The sequence below is a fragment of the Mesoplodon bidens genome, assembly GCF_964165515.1.
Source record: "Mesoplodon bidens genome assembly, chromosome: 10".
Classification (NCBI taxonomy): domain Eukaryota; kingdom Metazoa; phylum Chordata; class Mammalia; order Artiodactyla; family Ziphiidae; genus Mesoplodon; species Mesoplodon bidens.
Window position 1 is genome coordinate 46,735,678 of NC_138172.1, and position 18,547 is coordinate 46,754,224.

Below are 18,547 nucleotides of genomic sequence, written 5' to 3' on the forward strand. Positions count from 1 at the left end.
TCGCGCTACTTTTCTGGGCCATTGTCCCATGTCCCTAGTGCTTCCTCCTTCATCATCCCTTCTGTTCGGGCACCTCGCACGCTTCCTACCGCCAGCCGCAGCCCAGACTCGCTGGGGTCGGGATGATGCCAGGATGCCCTCCAGTAGCCCGCGCGCCGGAGCCCGCAGGTGCGCCCCGTCCCTCCCTCCCTCCCCGCGGCCCCGCCCCGTCCCTCCCTCCCCGCGGCCCCGCCCCGGCGCTTACATCACAGTGACGCGCGCCCCGCGCAGGCGCAAGTTGGTCCCCACCCCCTCCCCGCGGACGGCCGCCTGTTCGGTATTATGATTAGCGCTGGGTGCGGGGATTCGGCGGCCGGGAGGGAGTTGTCGGCGCCGCGGCCGCTGCGGACGGACGCCCGCCTGCTGGCTGAGGTAGGGGCGAGCGTGGAGCGCGGCCGGGCGCGGCGGCCGTGGGCGGGGGTGGGGCCGGCCTCCGCCGCCTAGTCGCCTCCGCCGTTGCCGGGCGCTGGAGCCGGGCTCCCGCCGCAGGCGGAAAGTAAGTTGCGCGCTCCGCGCTGCCCGCGCCGCGCGCCCGGGAGGACGCGGGGACCTGGCTGCTGCGGCCCCGACCCCGCGCGGCGGCGGCGCGGCCTGGCGGCGGGCGGCGGCGGGGCCCGGATGGGAGCCGGCACTGCGGCGGCTGGCCGCGGGCGCCCGGAGGCCCTGCCCTTGCGGCCGCGGCGGGATTGCGGCACCTCGGGAGGCGCCCGCATCCCCGCGCCCCGCCCCGGAGCGGGCCGAGTGCGGCGCCCGCGGGGCTCCGCTCCCAGGTTTTCTTGTGCGGTGTGTATTCTTCACCAAAGGTGTTTTCCTTTTTCAAAAGAATCTGGAAATCTGGCGTAGCAGGGGGGTTCCTTGCTAAAACTGCAGCCGTAAAATAGAATGGGGATATTGTTGTCTGTAGAGAAAGGGCATCGAGGTAAGGAAGGAGGAGCAGTGCCGTTCCCGAGGGACAGCTAGAATTTTTCAGATTGGAAAACCTCCGTTCTTTTCCATAGTCATCGCCTGTTGATATCTTTCTGGACCGTTTTACAGAAACCTTCCTGCCTTTTACTTGGACTTGGGATCCAGGAAAGTGACAGCCTTTTATCCTGGAGGGCGGGCGGGGGGGGGGTTCCTGGAGCTGTGCTGTTCCAACAGTTGCATCAGATAAAATTCAATAGCTTCATAGGGAATTCGGTTCAAGTCCAGTATTTGGAGGGGAGAGGAGGGATTTAGCAGTAGGGTTCTTCAACCTATAGACGTCTGAGGATATCGGATTTTTCACACTGTCAAGTTACTTTTTTCCCCTTCCATTTAATTGAGTACATTTCCACAGTTTTAGGAGCAGGTGGTAAAGCTGACTTAATGCGTTTCACGTTTTATGGTGAAAGGTGAAGCATGGCTAGCAGGTGATGGAACTGCAAATGTCTGCATACTGATCAGATTCCAGCTGATTCCTATCAAGCATCAGTTGCCTCAGTTTGGGTTCCTTGTATGGGGTTGGGGTGCTAGTCCCAAATCAGTCTAATTTATCAGAATGTATATCTGTGTACTTTAACGTCTGGGGTTGTCAAGGCTTATGTAATCAATTTGTTAATTTATAATCTTGTTATATGGCTCTCCAGATTTATAAAATCATTCCCTGAAGGAAATCTGTCTTCACCGTCTGCTTAAATATTTCTCTTGGAATTGGATTCCTGGAGAGAAATGTTCTGTACTAGTGGTGATTAACGCATACTAATTAGACAAGTTTAAAAAAAAATCATGTTGATTCTTTTGACTATCTAATTGTCTCTATTAGGAAAACATGACATTCCCATTTTACAGAACTAGAAATGAGAGAAATGACATTCCCAAGGTCACTTATTGAAGCAGTATAGTAATTGAAAATCAGGTGCACTGTGTTAACTTTTCTTAATACTCCATCTTTAAGGCTTTCCATGTAGGGAATTTTGACACCTTTCTGTTTTTTAAATTTGCACAGTTTTTATTTTCTTCTGTGCAGAAAAGTTACTCTCACCGTATTAATTTTTTTTTTACTATTTTTAGTAAGTTTTTCTGTATTATTGCAGTAAGATCCATTTGTATAAAACATACAAGGACTCAGAAGTTATGTAATTTTTATTATTCTAGAACAGAAGTATAGATTGAGCCTTTATGGGTCAAATGTAATCCCATAATCCTAAAATGAAGGCTTTCAAATGTCCTTATTAAAAGTGAAGGGCTTGGGCTTCCCTTGTGGCGCAGTGGTTGAGAATCTGCCTGCTAATGCAGGGGACACGGGTTCGAGCCGTGGTCTGGGAGGATCCCACATGCCGCGGAGCAACTAGGCCCGTGAGCCACAACTACTGAGCCTGCGCGTCTGGAGCCTGTGCTCCGCAAAAAGGCCGCGATAGTGAGAGGCCCGCGCACCACGATGAAGAGTGGCCCCCGCTTGCCACAACTAGAGAAAGCCCTCGCACAGAAACGAAGACCCAACACAGCAAAAATAAATGAATTAATTAATAAACTCCTACCCTCAACATCTAAAAAAAAAAAAAAAGTGAAGGGCTTTCAGATATTTTTACTGGGCGCAGGAAATACTATTGGTCTAAACTTTGCTATGGATGTTTCATATAGAAAGTGAAACCAAATAGAAAAAAACTTTATTTTGGAGATATTGAGCAGCCCAGGTTCTAAGCACTGGTATAAATAAGGCTTGATTTCTTCCCTGTAGCAGCTTGTCTGAGCCTAAGAACTCATTACACAGCCCAGGAAGAAAAGGGTACAAGTACACTTTCCACATGGTCAGAATTTTAGGAATTAAAAACATAGATGTGAGGAACTCTGAAGACTTGATTTTACTGCATGCCAGCTATTTGCCTAACAACCAAGAGGTAGAATTTTTAGCTAAGATGCTTTTATAAGAAAACTAATTATTTAGAATGTGGATACTTCCCAGTGTGCATGTATGTGCTGGTCAGCTCTTAGAGCAAGTTAGGTGGAAAAGTTGAGTGGTTTGTAGCAGTTTTGAAGGTAAACTAGCCTATGATCATTTATTCATGGAGCCTTTGTCTACTTTTGGGGCCCTGGGTTAGAGGATAGCAGTAGAAAAGTGAATAAAAATTAGTTCCTGCCTTTACAGGCTATTGTATTTTTTTGTTTTATTTATTTACTTATTTATTTATAAAAATAAATAAAAGGCTGCGTTGGGTCTTCGTTGCAGTGATTGGAGACTCTTTGTTGTGGTGCACGGGCTTCTCACTGCAGTGGCTTCTCTTGTTGCGGAGCACGGGCTCTAGGTGTGCAGGCTTCAGTAGTTGTGGCACGTGGGCTCAGTAGTTGTGGCTCGCGGGCTCTAGAGTGCAGGCTCAGTAGTTGTGGTGCACGGGCTTAGTTGCTCCGCGGCATGTAGGATCTTCCCGGATCAGGGCTCGAACCCGTGTCCCCTGCATTGGCAGGCGGAATCTTAACCACCGCGCCACCAGGGAAGTCCCAAGCTATTATAAATTATATTTACACCAAGGTAAACAATAACAGTAGGATCAAATGCTGTGGTGAGACATAGGCAGGACCCCTGGGCAAGGAACAGTCTGACTTGGGAATGCTTCACAGAGAAGGTGATGGTTGAACCAGTCTTGAAGGATGGGTAGAGTTCCCAGGCAGAGAAAAGGGCAAAGGGCTCCAGGGGTTCAGGGAGGGGGAAAAGACAAGGTCAGGTGGTGGAGGAAGAACTTAGATCCAAGTGGGTGAAAGGGAGTTGAGGAAGTAGAGACAGGGTGCAGCTGTTTTTGATTTTTTTAAGACTATGGAAAGGAAGGGGGAGGAGTGGGGCAGTACCTTTGGGGATGGAGGGGGACATGTTTTATTTTGTTTTAGTTTGGGAAGAGCTGGTGTACAATCTCTCGGACTTAATGGCCTCACAAGTGAGCACTGGAAATGTGTTGTCTGTTCTGGATGATCTGGAGTTGCATTATTCACACTGCGGATTATTTCCTTATCTTGTTTTTCCGTGTATCTGCTTTGGGTTGAGGCCTTAGATCCCGTGGGAAACCATTTCTTGCTGGTGGTAGGGGAGGAACCTGACTAAAGAGGATTCCTGCTCTGTCTTTCCTGAACATTTATTTCTCTGCTGTTACTTCCAGAGCCTCCTGAGATTCTGCTTTGGCACCTCCAGCGTTTGGCCTCTGCTCAGGTAGGCTCTTTCCTGACAAAGAAGGCCTTTCTCTCCTTCCTTGTTGTGTCCTATTCCCCAGACTGCTGCCATGTGACTACAGCAGTTACTTCAGAGTTGGAGGGCATTGGCTGCCCATGCACCATGATGGTTTAAGTTCTGGAGTGTCTCCAGGCTCACAGCAAGATTGGGGGGAGGGGTGTCTGTCTGACTATCTAAACACATAACCCCTCAGCTACATGTTGGCCTGAAATGTGCTGTTGATTATGAAATCAGGGCTCCAGAAATGTAGGTTACAGGACATGTAACTGCTCAAATCGTAGCCTCAGTGGGCCTCAGTTTCTCAGTTGTTGACGTGCAGTTACCTCTCTCAAATCCAGAAGAGTGTCAGCTCCTTGGAGCCAGAGACCCCTTGATTTCTATATCCCCAGACCAGTGTAATGCTTCACACATAGTCAGTGTACCCAAGAAGTGTCCTGGCAAAGAAACTTCAAAAATCTGAACTTTAGTTTGTTGCCCGTTAGTGGAAACCATACCCATTTTATCCAGATGAGTTGGATTGAAATTGCTCTTCATTCATAGAATTCCAGAGCTAGAAGCAAATCTTCCACTCTACACTGCCATGCAGTAGATGCTCAAGAAATGTTTGTTCCTGTCCTGAATTCCTTGAGTAAATGACCCCACCTGCTACCACTCTCCACTAGTCATTCTAGATTGCCCTCTTTGCTTTGCCCCCTGTGCATTGAGTTCCTGTATTCTACTTGCTAAACGTGTCTCCTCCATTACATCCTCGCCATCACCGCCCAGGTACAGGCTGCCCTCATTTTTAAGTCTTTAATCATTTATCTGGAGACATTTTCACTAGTCTCCTTACCTGTGTCCAAGCTCTAGTCTTGCCCTTCCAATCTGATCTTCACTTTGCTGCCAGAGTGGTTTGTTTAACTGTCATCTCTGATTGCCGTTCCCCTGCTCAGGATTCTTCCTTGGCTTCTTAGGGCCAGCTTTCATTTGTCCATTTAATAAAGTATACCTGGATATTTTGGGCAGATGCTATACTTGGCGGGCCCTGGGATGGAGAGCTGAATAAAACAGACGTGCGTCTTAACGCGGGCTGAATTTATCATGTAGTCTAGTGGGGGACACAGATTATTAATCACATAATCACACAAATAATTATATAACCACAATTGTGATAAGGGCCATAATGGAAAAGGGCCTGGTGCTGTGAGAGGGCGTGGGGAGCTGGTGTGCACAGTGTGGGAGGGGAGGGAGAGGATACGGTCAGGAAGGTGGCCTTTATGCTGGGCCCTGAAGCATGGTTGAGGGCTAGACAGATGTGAGGAATGTCACCTGATGTGCATAGGATACAAGGACCTTTGGGTATCTGGCCCTTACCTACCTGTCTAACCTTGTCTCTTACACTCTGCTCTGCATCTATTGCTGTCCCAATCACACTAAGGCCTCTTTCCCACCATGACCAATTTCAGTTCTTAGCTCAAACAAAAAAATTAATTTCTCTGAGATGCCTCCTGTGAACTCCTGAAGGCAGATTTAGGGGAAAGAACACCTCTTCCAGCCTCCTTGTCCCTTTGAGAGGTGTAAATAATGTGGGGCAGCGGCCTTCCTATTATAGCCAGTACAGGCATTTAGGGGCAGTTTCTTGGGCCAATAAGGGGTGAGGGTACCGATGGCAAACTAAGATGAGGAAGTAAGTATACAACCCCTCTAAAATATCAGACTCTCCTGAGAGGGAAGCCATTTGTGAAAAGTTGGGGAAAAAAATCCTGGGGTGATTCTGATCCCACTCACAACTTGGTAATATGTATTATTGCCTTTTGATTTCATAATAACTGTCCAAGGTGGTGATTATCTTTGTTTTATAGAAAAAGACATGCCTGTTGGCAGAAGTTGAGTCATTTGTTGGGCTCCATGTCCTGTGGTACTCTTTTTTTTTTTTTTTTGGCGGTACACGGGCCTCTCACTGTTGTGGCCTCTCCCGTTGCGGAGCACAGGCTCCGGACGCACAGGCTCAGTGGCCATGGCTCACGGGCCCAGCCGCTCTGTGGCATGTGGGATCTTCCCGGACCGGGGCACGAACCCGTGTCCCCTGCATCGGCAGGTGGACTGTCAACCACTGCGCCACCAGGGAAGCCCTGTGTGGTACTCTTTTGTGCTAAGGTGCTGCTCCTCATATTTGCTGAATAAATGAATTTTGATCATTTTTTAAGTGTGCCTCTGTGGTGAAGATAATAAAAGTTGACTCTGTGGTACTTTGAAATGTGACTCTTAGGTTGCTGTCCCAGCTTTTCTCTGATATTCCCTCCCCTTCTATGTGCAGACACACCTCTTAGGTCATTATATTGTCTTCATATTGCATAGCTAGGGGAAAATGTTTGAATAATGTATCTAACTGGGTTTGATATTTAGCCACGTTGCTTCTTTTATATTAAAGAGATTATATTTTAGGTAATGTAGGTTTCACTCTTACAGTGTAACTTATGTAGGTAAAATTCATTTTAAATTTAGGACATTATACTAACAAATATTCGTTAGACAAATTATGAAGCTATAGTGTGCCATATTTATGGATCTCTTTAAAACAGTCCAAATATCGTACAGACTTTTTTTTAGCAGTGGATAGAAGTAGAGCAGTTGAATTTTAGAGTTTAGCTTTGTGTTTTACCTCATATTCTACAGGTTAAACAGTTCTCTCTTTATTGGTATAAAGCATTACGAGTACTACAGAAGACATTTAGAATGAGAATATTCAATCTACAGTTTCAAGGCTTGATTTTATCCTTTCTGAAGCAAATGGAGAGAATGTAATATGCAAAAGTACATTAAAATTGCAGCTTTGGTAAGGATAAATCTTTTTTTAAAAAATAAATTTATTTAATTTTGGCTGCTTTGGGTCTTCGTTGCTGTGCGCAGGCTTTCTCTAGTTGCGGCGAGCAGGGGCTACTCTTCGTTGCAGTGCGCGGGCTGTTCATTGCAGTGGCTTCTCTTGTTGCAGAGCACGGGCTCTAGGTACATAGGCTTCAGTAATTGTGGCACGTGGGCTCAGTAGTTGTGGTTCGCGGGCTCTAGAGCACAGGCTCAGTAGTTGTGGCGCATGGGCTTAGTTGCTCCGCGGCATGTGGGATTTTCCCAGACCAGGGCTTGAACCCATGTCCCCTGCATTGGCAGGTGGATTCTTAACCACCGCGCCACCAGGGAAGTCCCAAATTTTTTAAAGCAGAAAATATAATCTTCCTAAATTGTACTTAAATTACTTGCTTGGTGTTGGCTGTTCTGTGCCACTGGGGAGGACTCTTGCCATAACAAAATTGTATGCAAACTCTAAAGGTGAAGTTATTTTCAAGGTGCCATTCAATTTTTAGATGACCAATAATTACCTGTCTGTCTTTTGAATGGCTATTTGCCTGCAATTTCCTTTCTCAAAGAGCAGTTTCCAAACATTTCAAAAAGTTTTTAATGGATTTATTTATTTATTTAACTTTTTAAAAAAAGTTTTATTTTGCAAAACTTTCTGTTACAAGTTATGTGAATCTTTTTTTTAATATTTATTTATTTATTTGGCTGCACTGGGTCTCAGTTGCGGCATGCGGGATCTTTAGTTGCAGCATGTGGGATCTAGTTCCCTGACCAGGGATTGAACCCGGGCCCCCTGCATTGGGAGTGTGTAGTCTTTGCCACTGGACCACCAGGGAAGTCCCTGGAATTATTAATGAATAATGTCTATTAGGTGAGTCTTTGGCACTTTGGTGGCATTAGGGAATTTCCTCTTTTTAGTTGATTGCTGGGTCAGGTCACTCACATGGCATGTCAGAATTGGAGGAAAAACAGAAAAGTCAAAATAGATTTATTTTAGTGCTGTTGTTTCCCTGGGAATTAGAAAGGCATATGTCAAAGGGGGAGGCATTGTATTATTTCAGGAAAAAAGGCAGGGCCCAGGAGTCAATTTAGGCAGCTCTTACTTGGGCATAGGACTGGGGCATAGGAAGTCCTTAATCCTATTTGACCCTGCTTTCTCATCTGTTAAATGGGTATGATACTTCCATTGTATTCTTGGTTGTGAGGAATAAATTATATAACATATGTAAAGAATCCAGTGCACGGGCTTCCCTGGTGGCGCAGTGGTTGAGAGTCCACCTGCTGATGCAGGGGACATGAGTTCGTGCCCCGGTCCGGGAGGATCCCACATGCCACAGAGTGGCTGGGCCCGTGAGCCATGGCCGCTGGGCCTGCACGTCCGGAGCCTGTGCTCTGTGACAGGAGAGGCCACAGCAGTGAGGGGCCCGCGTACCGCAAGCAAAAAAAAAAAAAAGAATCCAGTGCATACATAGATGCCCAGTAGTTGAATTGTTTACTCTTTTTGAAACCTGCATTAAAAGAAAACAGTGGGCAGTTGTGGCAGTAGAAGACATTTTTAAAACTTGAAAAGAGACAATGGAAAGAAAGGTCAACTGTAGTTTTGCTATAAGAACTCATTTCTATATAAACCTATTTAGGTTAGTAATAGATTTTTAGGAAAGTCGTATGGGTAATAATGAGAGAGATCTAATAAGTCAAGACAAAAATTGGTGTTTATGGAACTTTAAAGTGAACAGTGTTTTTAAATTGGTTTAAATTTTCTAATGACCTTATTATGTCGCTCGCATGTTAAAACCTAGAGTTTTTCTCTTCTTTTGAGGCCTCATATCAGCTCTGTGATGTGTAGCTGCTTCTGTGCATTTTTAACTCTTTAATGGCACTTTAATTAACCTTAAGTATAATTCAAAGATAGATATGTCGTGAATTATTTAGTCTAGCAAGTTTTCCATTGATTTTGAGAAGCTAAGAGTTCATCACAGTTCCCTAAATGGTGAGCCACTAGGTAGTTTTCAAGATCAGCCTTCCTAACCCTATTAAACTTATCTCACTTCTACCTCACGGCCTAACTTCACGCACATTGGCATTCTCCTTTCGGAAGCCATATGCACTCTGCTACCTGTTTCCCCCACTGTCAGGAGTGGTGTCCCACTGCTCGCCGTGAAGGGTAAGGCCTGATCTGTGTGTTGCCCCGTCCTTGGGGATCCTGCCTTTGGTATCCTCTGTTCTTCCTTTGACGGAACTCACTGAGGTTAACTTGTATAATTGATTGTCTTTTTATATGTAGATAACTTATTTGCAAGATTCTAAAGGACAGGGACTGTGTTGTGTTCTACACAATTAGGGCTCAAATGTTTGCTAATAAAAACAGACTCAGTGTTCCTGTTCCTTCCTCAGCCTGAAGAAATTGCATACTTTGTCCCTCAAGGGAGGTAGAATATTTCACTGAATATGTTTTGTTTGTTAAGATTACATAAATATGTATGTATATTTTCAGGGAAATTGGTTTACTTTATAGATCTCAATGGAAAACTGAATTGAATGAATAATTATGTACAGAAATTCAAAATTTTAATAACGTCTGCCTTTCCTAGATTAAAAGGTAGCACACATCTGCTATGAAAAATTTGAAAAGAACAGAAAAGCTTAAAGAGAAAGAAAACTACAATTTTACCAATTAACATTTTCGTATTTTTAGTATATATGCAGACAAATTATATGCTTTTAAAGAAATTGGGATCCTATGCCATGAAATTTGGTGTGTGAATTTTTTTACTTAATATTTTATTGTGACAATTTCCCATGAGATTAAATAGCTTAAAAATATAGCAGCATAGTGTTAACGTTAGGTATACCATTTCCTTATTGTAGACCTTTCGGTTATTTCTGAGATAGATAGATAGATATACTTTTTTGTTTTTTTGTTTTTTTGGCTACACCGTGCGGCATGTGGGGTTAGTTCCCTGACCAGGATTCGAACCCATACGCCCTGCATTAGGGGCGCGGAGTCTTAACCACTGGACAGCCAGGAAAGTCCCTGATTTTTTTTTCTTGTATATGAATATCACTGAACATTGTTGAATATAAATATTTGTTCATGTCTTTATTTCTTTAAGACATAAATCTAGTAGTAAGATTATTAAATCGAGGATATTAATTATTTTAAGGCTCTTGATACAGGTATTGCCAAATTGCTTTTCAGAAAGGTAATTTGCAGTCCCAGTAGTGTGAGAGAATCCCCAAATGATTCTGCCATTTAAGTCAAAGTGAATGAAATGTTAGGTGCCAGTATTTTTGTTAATGGATCAACTTATTTTTTTTCTTTTCCAGCATTCTTTTTTGACCACTTTTTCATGACTATCTTTGTCACAATATCAGTGGGGGGGATGAAAAGACGATAGGGAGTTAAAATGAGTTTTGACAGTATTAATAAAAGCTTTGGAAGAGAGATTTAGATTATTAAGTTTTTAAATTCTCCATAACTCCCAACTTATATTCTGTTTTCCTGGCAAAGGAGTAATTGTGGGTTGGCTTTATTTATTTTGGAGTAATTTCTACACACCAACTTGTGCTTAAGTCATTATTTATTATCTGGGCACTTTATACCAGAGCTGTCACCATACTAATTTTTTAAATCTCACTTTACCATCAGGTAGAAATGGTGACATGCTTATTAACATTTTTCATCACTTTAATGAGAGGCAATTCTGTTTAGGAATTTGAACTTATTATCTGTGCTGCTGCTCCAGGTTTTGTGGCTTGGATGTTAACCCCTTTCTACAAATACTAACTACTGCTTTCCATCAGTTAATGGATTGCCTGACTCCTGAATTCATTCAAAAATTCCTTGATGTGTCCTGGAATATAGCTTGTTTACTTAGAGGAAATAAAGATTACTTAAACCAGCACTTTAAGGGATAGATCTGTGTTGGCAACCCAGTCACTGCCTGGAGAGACTGGAGCAGGCTTTTCAGCCTGGCATTCCTGGTTACCTCAGTGGCCCTGAGTCCATTAAAATTGACTACCTCGAAGAAAACTTGAAGAACATACTTCAGTAGGCAGTTACCTTCCCTTGAAAAATACTTTATTAGACATTTGGAGGTACATTTTTGTCTATTGGGACATTTCTCATAATAAATGGTTGACTGAAATCTTCTAATTTGTAGTTTCCATCTTGATTCCATTCAGTGGCTACAGACTGATACTACCTGATACCCACATAGTAATATTCAACCAATCCAGTGAAGAACTCTGGATTCTTCCGTAACTTGGGATGTGTTGACCTGTTTGTGGTTTCTTCTTTTTTTTTTTGGCCGCGCCCTGCAGCATGTGGGTTCTCAGTTCCCCGACCAGGGATTGAACCCACGCCCCCTGCAGTGGAAGCGCAGAGTCTAACCAATGGACTGCTAGGGAATTCCCTGGTTTCTTCATCTTTGATTTATAGCTTATATTGATAACACCCAGGAGGAGGAGTGCTGTTCTAGAAATGTGGAATGTTGTTTACTTTGGATGAAAGGAACAGCAGTGGTGACTGCCACTGGGGTTGTGTTTATTTGGCTTGATCTAGAGGTTGCTGATATTCCTGGAGGATGAGTCTACTGTCTTCTTTCCAGCCTATACCATTTTTGTTATAGGTATCTTTGAAATTTTAGCAGTTAGATCAGGGCAGTAATTTTCATGGAGAGTGTGTTAGTTCCTTCACTTAAGTTGGCTTTTCTCTAAACATACGTTTAGTCTGATATTTCCCCTAAGTAAGAGTAACAGTGTTCATTTTTTTGGTGTTTGTAAAAGATACCAGATAATTTCCATGTGTAAGAAGCTTAAATACAGTTTTAGCATGGCTTTTTTTTTTTTTTTTTTTTTTTTTTTTTTTTTTGCTGTATGCGGGCCTCTCACTGTTGTGGCCTCTCCCGTTGCGGAGCACAGGCTCCGGACGCGCAGGCCCAAAGGCCATGGCTCACGGGCCCAACCGCTCCGCGGCACGTGGGATCCTCCCAGACCGGGGCACGAACCCGTGTCCCCTGCATCGGCAGGCGGACTCCCAACCACTGCGCCACCAGGGAAGCCCTTTAGCATGGCTTTTTAAAAACTCATCTTTTAGCTGTATGTATTACAGGGAGAGTACTGGCACAGATACTCTTTTTCAAGCATGTAATTTGTTTGGGAGGTTTTTGTGTATTTGCATATTTGTGGTCTGGTTTGGGGGGGAATTTGTAATATCCCGAAGTGTAGAGAGGCTATAGAAGTAGCCTGATTTTTGCACATGGCCCTTTTTGTGTGATCGGCTTTCTCATGCCATGGATTGGTTGATAATGAGTGTTCATGCGGAGCCACCTTCGCTCAGTGTGCTCTTCCTCACCTCTCCTAGGGAGAGGTGTGAGTTGGAGACCTTTGTTTGATATACAGACCACACTACAGTGGTGAAGATGTCAGTGAAAAGCCAGAAGTGAATTTTGACAAGAGTAACAGGGTGAATTCCGTCTTGACAGTAGGTTTAACAGAGGCTGGTTTTACAACTGTTTTCAGCAGCTTGCAAAATGTGTGTAGGGCCGCCCACACTTCCTTCCTCTTCTCCAGCCACACCCGAACGCCTCAGTTGCTTCTGCTCTCTTTAGTAAACTGGGAGAACATCGGTGTGTTCTTGCAACACATACTAGTACTTGTTTCTCAAACATGGATTTCCATATTATAAACACCCTCTCCTGGATGGCCTGTTTCATTTAGGTCCTGCCTAGCTATATGCATGTGTGAGCACATGCTGAATAAGAAGACTGCTTTAGAATGGCCCAATTTAGTGCTTTTGCTGGTTTAAAAGATGTCATCTTAGCTATGTAGTCATTGAAAATAGTGATTTAGAAGAACTTAGTGCACGCAAAAATGTTCCTCCTATAGTAGAGGAAAAAGTAGTCATTAAGACTTCATATACAACATCTTAGCTTTGTAAAGAAGCATAGGTGTAAAGAATATATACTCAAACCTGAAGAGAGGTCATCCTAGATGAAATTATAGGTGTTATTTGTTTGTCTGTTTTTAATCTGTAGTGCTTTTCTTCATTTTCCAAACTTTCTAAAGTGGACTTGTTTTGTGGAGAGAAGTACTTAGAAAATGGTTACGCTGCTCCCCACCTCTCCAGTTTATGTGTGTGTGATCCCATCTTATTAAAACCTTTGTGTCTGGCATGTATTATACATAGAAAATAATTTGGAAGGCTGTGTCCGAAATGTTAACAGAGATAATCAGAGGATAGACTGATGGATAATTTAAAAAAAACTTCCCTCTCTTTTTGCCAATATACATGTTCTGATTGTATTTTTTTCTTACACCGCATAGATGTTTCTTTCATAATTGAAGCAAAAATACTAAAAGGAAAATAATAGGTCGAGTGGAAAAAGCAGAATACAAGATATAAAGTTATATATAGAATGATCACACCTTTATAAAACAAAATAAAGAAGCTGTATATAAACATTTGCAGAAAAACCACCAGAGTATTAATAGTGCTGATCTTTTGTGGTAGGACTGTGGATGCCTCTTTATTCTTTCTACTTCCTATTCTGTATTTTCCATATTTTCTATTAGAATATGTTACTTTGATAGGAGAAATATAAAGGAATATTTAGTCCTTTTTAAAAGGATAGACTTGATAGAATGTCATCTTAGTATCATTTGAAAAGCAAACACTTAGATTTTTGTGGGATGCTTTATTGAAAAATCATCAGACTTTGATACCCAACTAGATATTAGTTTCTTTATCAGCACCCATTTCCAAGTTAATACATTTTAGGAAACTAAGCAGTAGAAGATTTCTGAAAACGGAAGAGAGATGAAAGCTCAGTAAATTCAGTCTCTTGAAGTAGAGTGGAAGACTAAAAGTATTTCTGCTTGGGTAGGGGAGATTACCATCAGTATAACAATGATAGTGGCGGTGGTAGCTAGTATTTACTGAATGCTTACTCTGTGCCAGGCTTTTTTTTAATCACTACCTTTATTAATTCATTTAATCCTCACCACAATCTGTGAGGTTCTCTTGCTACTGACATCTTCTAATGAGGAAACTGATGGTACAGAGAGATCAGGTTTTGCTCAGGTCCAGTGACTTGTGGCTGGTGAGCTGGGATTCAGATCCAGTCATTGGCCTTCAGAACCAGTCCTCAGCCATGCGGGACCATCGCACTGCTTGGCCAGAGAGACTGTGGGTGAAACTGGCTGTTGGAAAGAGAGAAGCAGGCATGGGTAATGGGAGGAGCGACTGTATCCCACTTGGAGCTGAAGGACCAGGTAGGCATCCCAGGGTTCACTTCTCACTAGAAGTGGGCCTGTGCCTATGGCTTTGCTGGCCTCGTCTGTGTGGTAGCAGTCTCCATCTCTCTTCATCCCCTCATTCCCAGCAATAAACTTGGTTTCACATCCACCTTTCCTTCTTTCTTTTACCTTTCCTGCTTTCCCCCACCTCTTTGTACTCCCTTTCCCCCAAGCGCCTGTGAGCTTGAGTTTAATGCTTACCTGGACGAACTCACCTGTGTAGTGTATTGTGTAAAGCGCCTTGGCGTAGTATGAATGTTTGGAACTTTATTTATGTGATATTTCAGTGTTGAGGAAAGGCCTGCAAGGCTGCCTCAGTCAGTCAGTGTTCCCTCACTGTGCCGTGAGCTTAGATAGCAGTGATCCTCTCACGTTCTCTTTGTTCATAAAGTTTCTTTTTTACTATCAGATGGAAAGCCTCTATGCAGAGGTGTTTTGTGTTGTGTGTTCTCTGGTGCTGGTGTTGATTTCTGCTGCCCTGCTAGAGGATGGTGTGTTGGGAAGGTTGCCCTCCTTGGCTCTTGGAGTGGGTGTTTCATGAGCCCAGAGGGCATCCTGCAGGCAGGTTGGGCTCCCAAGCCAGGCTGAGCAGGCTTGGAGCTGCGGGACTGCTGCTTACGGCGCAGGTTGAGCCTCTGTGTGCCTACCTTGCAGGCTCCTAGTGAGGATTCAGTGCAATGCGGATTCTTGCTCGTTACCCAAGAGGCATTTAAAAATGGTGACTTTACTGTTGTTTGTTATTATAATCTCCTCCTCCTTCCAGTGCAGTAATCCTTCTGACCTGTCTACCTGGACCAGTCTCCATGTATCTGTTCACTGTGACATTCCTGTTGATTAAAGATTCCTTGAACGGGTTGCAATTCATAGAGGAGAGAAAGAAAATGGGAGACTGGGTCACGGAAGACAAATTTACCATTTTTATATGTTCGTCTGGATCCAGCCTGAGGGTTTATATTTTAACTTTAAGCAAAGTTAAGTAGAACTAAACTAAAATCTTTTTTTGTGTTTTCTTTCAGGAGAAAGAAGCACCTAACGAAACACAGTAATAACAAGGATTATTCAGTATGCAGTTGGCAGGGTATGTCTTGGAGCTGGTGCAGAGTCACCTTTACTTTATATAAGGCACATCTTAACATTTTCCATTGGTGTTCGGAATGATTTTCAGGCACTGCAATATCCTCCAAGATCAAAAAAATGATTTAATTATTTCCTATGCTAACTCAAAATATACTCGATAGGAGGGTTAAACAGTGTATTCAAAAAGATGTTCAATAACAAGGATATTTTTCCTCCCAACTTTCAGTTATACATAACTTCCTGTTTTTAGGCACACAATTGTAATTTCATAGGCAATGAGCAAGGGATATGTGTACCCAGAAAAGTACCAAAAAAAGTAAATTCTTTGATAGTGAGAGTATCATTTCATTACAGGGTAGTCTGTCATTAAGAAGAGACCCTAGGGCTTCCCTGGTGGTGCAGTGGTTAAGAATCCGCCTGCCAATGCACGGGACACGGGTTCGAGCCCTGGTCTGGGAAGATCCCACATGCCGTGGAGCAGCTAAGCCTGTGCGCCACAACTACTGAGCCTGTGCTCTAGAGCCCGTGAGCCACAACTACTGAGCCCACGTGCCGCAACTACTGAAGCCTGCACGCCTAGAGCCCGTGCTTTGCAACAAGAGAAGCCACTGCAATGAGAAACCCGCGCGCCGCAATGAAGAGTAGCCCCGCTCGCCACAACTAGAGAAAGCCTGTGCGCAGCAACAAAGACCCAACTCAGCCAAAAATAAATAAATTAATTAATAAATTTTAAAAAAAGAACCCTATAAGATTCTTCCCTATGAACTTGCTGGTAGATTAAAAAGTATTTTATTGTGCCCTTTTGCTAACACAGTACTGGGAGGAGAAATGACAGTGTGTGAATAGTGATTATCTCTGGGTGGTTAAGACCCTGAAAAAAGACTTTTTCCCTCATCTGTATATTCATTTATTACTTTCGTAATAAAATCTTTGAATTAAAAAAAAATGAATTAAGTTAAAATTCAGACAAACTCAGATTTACTTGTAAAGTCTGATTTATATGCCACTGTAGAATACATTTAAACTAAAGTGATAGATGAAAAAAAAAATTAGGTAGCTTGGGGGCAGCCTGAAGAAGTTTGTTTTGAAAGCGAAAGTTGCATTTGCAAACTCATACAATAGAAACATAGACTTGGGTAGAATTTTAAAAGTAATTACTGCTATTATAATTAATTGAAGTTAAAGATTTAGTTTTCTGCCCCCTGGAGTTAGCTTAGAGTTTCTATATTTGAAAATTAGATATATTTGAAAATTAGACATGCCTGAATTAAACTTTCTTTTGGGGAACTACTGTCCAAATAAAGCAAGACTTTTCCACTTGGATTTTCCTGTTAATCTTATTAAAATTATTAGCTCAGATGACAAGGATAATACATAGTATAGAAGAAATTTGCTTTCTCTCCAGCCCCTGTACATAGATAGTGTGGGTTTCTTATTTTTAAAAATCTTAATAGAAATAGGATTTTGTTTCTGAAATTAATGCAGAAACAGTGTAGCATAGTGGTTAAAAGCACAGATTTTGGTGTCAAGATAGCCTTGGGTTCAAATCCCAGCTCTTTTACACACTGGCCCTATAGCCTACGCCAAGTTACTCATTATTTTTGTGCCTCAAAATAAGACTAATAATCCTATCTCTGAGGGCAATTTACAATTAAAAAAACAAATCACTCAAAATTATTCTGAGGGTAATTTACAATTACAGAAAAGCTTGAGGGGGCCCCAGATATGTGATTCAGATCATTTCAGTTTGCATGGGAGAATGACTATGCCTCTTTTATAGTATTTTAACTCTTAAGATATTATTATCCTAAATATAATATTGTTAAGAGTGGCCAAATGTTTATAAGAGGTGTATGCTTTGAAATAAGAATTCAGTTTGAACCTTAGCTTTTAGCACGTACCTGGAACACAGTGTTTTTTGGCTATAAAATGGAAATAATACTGACCTCTTAGGATTGTTAAGATCCAATGAGACACAATCCCATTTGATTCATTTTGTACAAATACATATAGTAGGTCTTCAGTAAATGTTAGCTTTTCTTCTGTTCTTTTAAGCGAGAATGAGATTTAAAGGTATTTAATGCTAGTGCTTAAAAAGAAACACTACTTTATTTTATGTACAATTTAGTTTTTTGGAATATTTTCACCAAAGTGGAGTAAATGCTGTAAGTACTGTTCTTAACAAAAAGTAACTGAAAATGTGAAACTGTATACCAGGAGCATTAGAAAAGGCTTCACTGAAGGGATGAATGTGCACTAATAGGAAAGATCTAGGCTTGGGAGATGGCTGTATTTTCCTTTGGATTTTGTTATTTAATTCTATAAAGTTTTGGTCAAAAAAATAATAGTGGGAGTTCAGTCTGTGAGATTTAAAGTGATGTCTTAATTTGTATAATTATATATATTAAAAATTTTTTCTGAGTCAGGGTCATTTATAAGAACCTATTTCTATATTTTAAGGTTTACACTATAAAGGATGAGAATTATAAATTTCATATGACATGAGGTCTTTAAAGCCAAATGGTCTTTAACAGTTAAATGGTTTAAATGCATGCTTGCCTGTTCTTGAAATATAAGCAGGTCATAGTAGGTTTTGTTTGAGAGTTGGAAAACTGTAATAAAGATAAGCATAACTGATAAGCACGAAGAGTGAGTACCAGTCAGTCAGCAAATAATAAGCACCTACTGTGTGCCACTTACTGTTCTAGGCACTAGTGATGCAAGAGCAAACCATTGCCTTGTAAACATTTTGAAAAAAAGTTGCATTTCAAAATTTAACAAAATTTTAATTACCTGCTATATGTAAAACACTGTTCTAGGCATTAGGGGAGGGTAGAAGTAAAAAATATTGATAGAACCGTAGACCCTTCAGGAACCTTGCAGTCTCAGGATAAAGGTGGTGTATACAGGAACCTATAGAATAAGACCGCCTGGGATGGAGGTGTCCCATGGTGCTTTGGAGATGCAGAGAAGAGAAGGGAAGGTAATACCACCTGGGAGAGTTAGAGAAGGCTTTATTGAAGAGATTTTAAAGGAAGTAGTGCTAATTTTGGAATAATAGGATAAAGTTGTTGGTTTCTGTCCAAGTGTATATTCTTTGTGTTTTCCCTTTCTTGTCAATCC

At 42.2% G+C, this 18,547-nt stretch overlaps 1 protein-coding gene across 4 annotated transcripts in view; it reads left to right on the forward strand.

Moving 5' to 3' along the window:
• Window positions 1-291: 291 nt before the first annotated feature.
• SNRK (SNF related kinase) overlaps window positions 292-18,547 on the forward strand; it is a 60,581-nt gene continuing 42,325 nt past the window's right edge. The window contains exons 1-3 of one of the 4 annotated variants that reach the window (XM_081246953.1): window positions 292-411; window positions 4,146-4,195; window positions 15,364-15,425. In XM_081246953.1, coding sequence (XP_081103079.1) covers window positions 322-411; window positions 4,146-4,195; window positions 15,364-15,425 — 202 coding nt within the window. In that variant the 5' untranslated portion in view covers window positions 292-321. Of the gene's footprint in view, window positions 412-509; window positions 536-4,145; window positions 4,196-15,363; window positions 15,426-18,547 lie in introns of those variants that run through there. The other 3 variants (XM_081246954.1, XM_081246956.1, XM_081246955.1) reach the window with 3 other exon arrangements.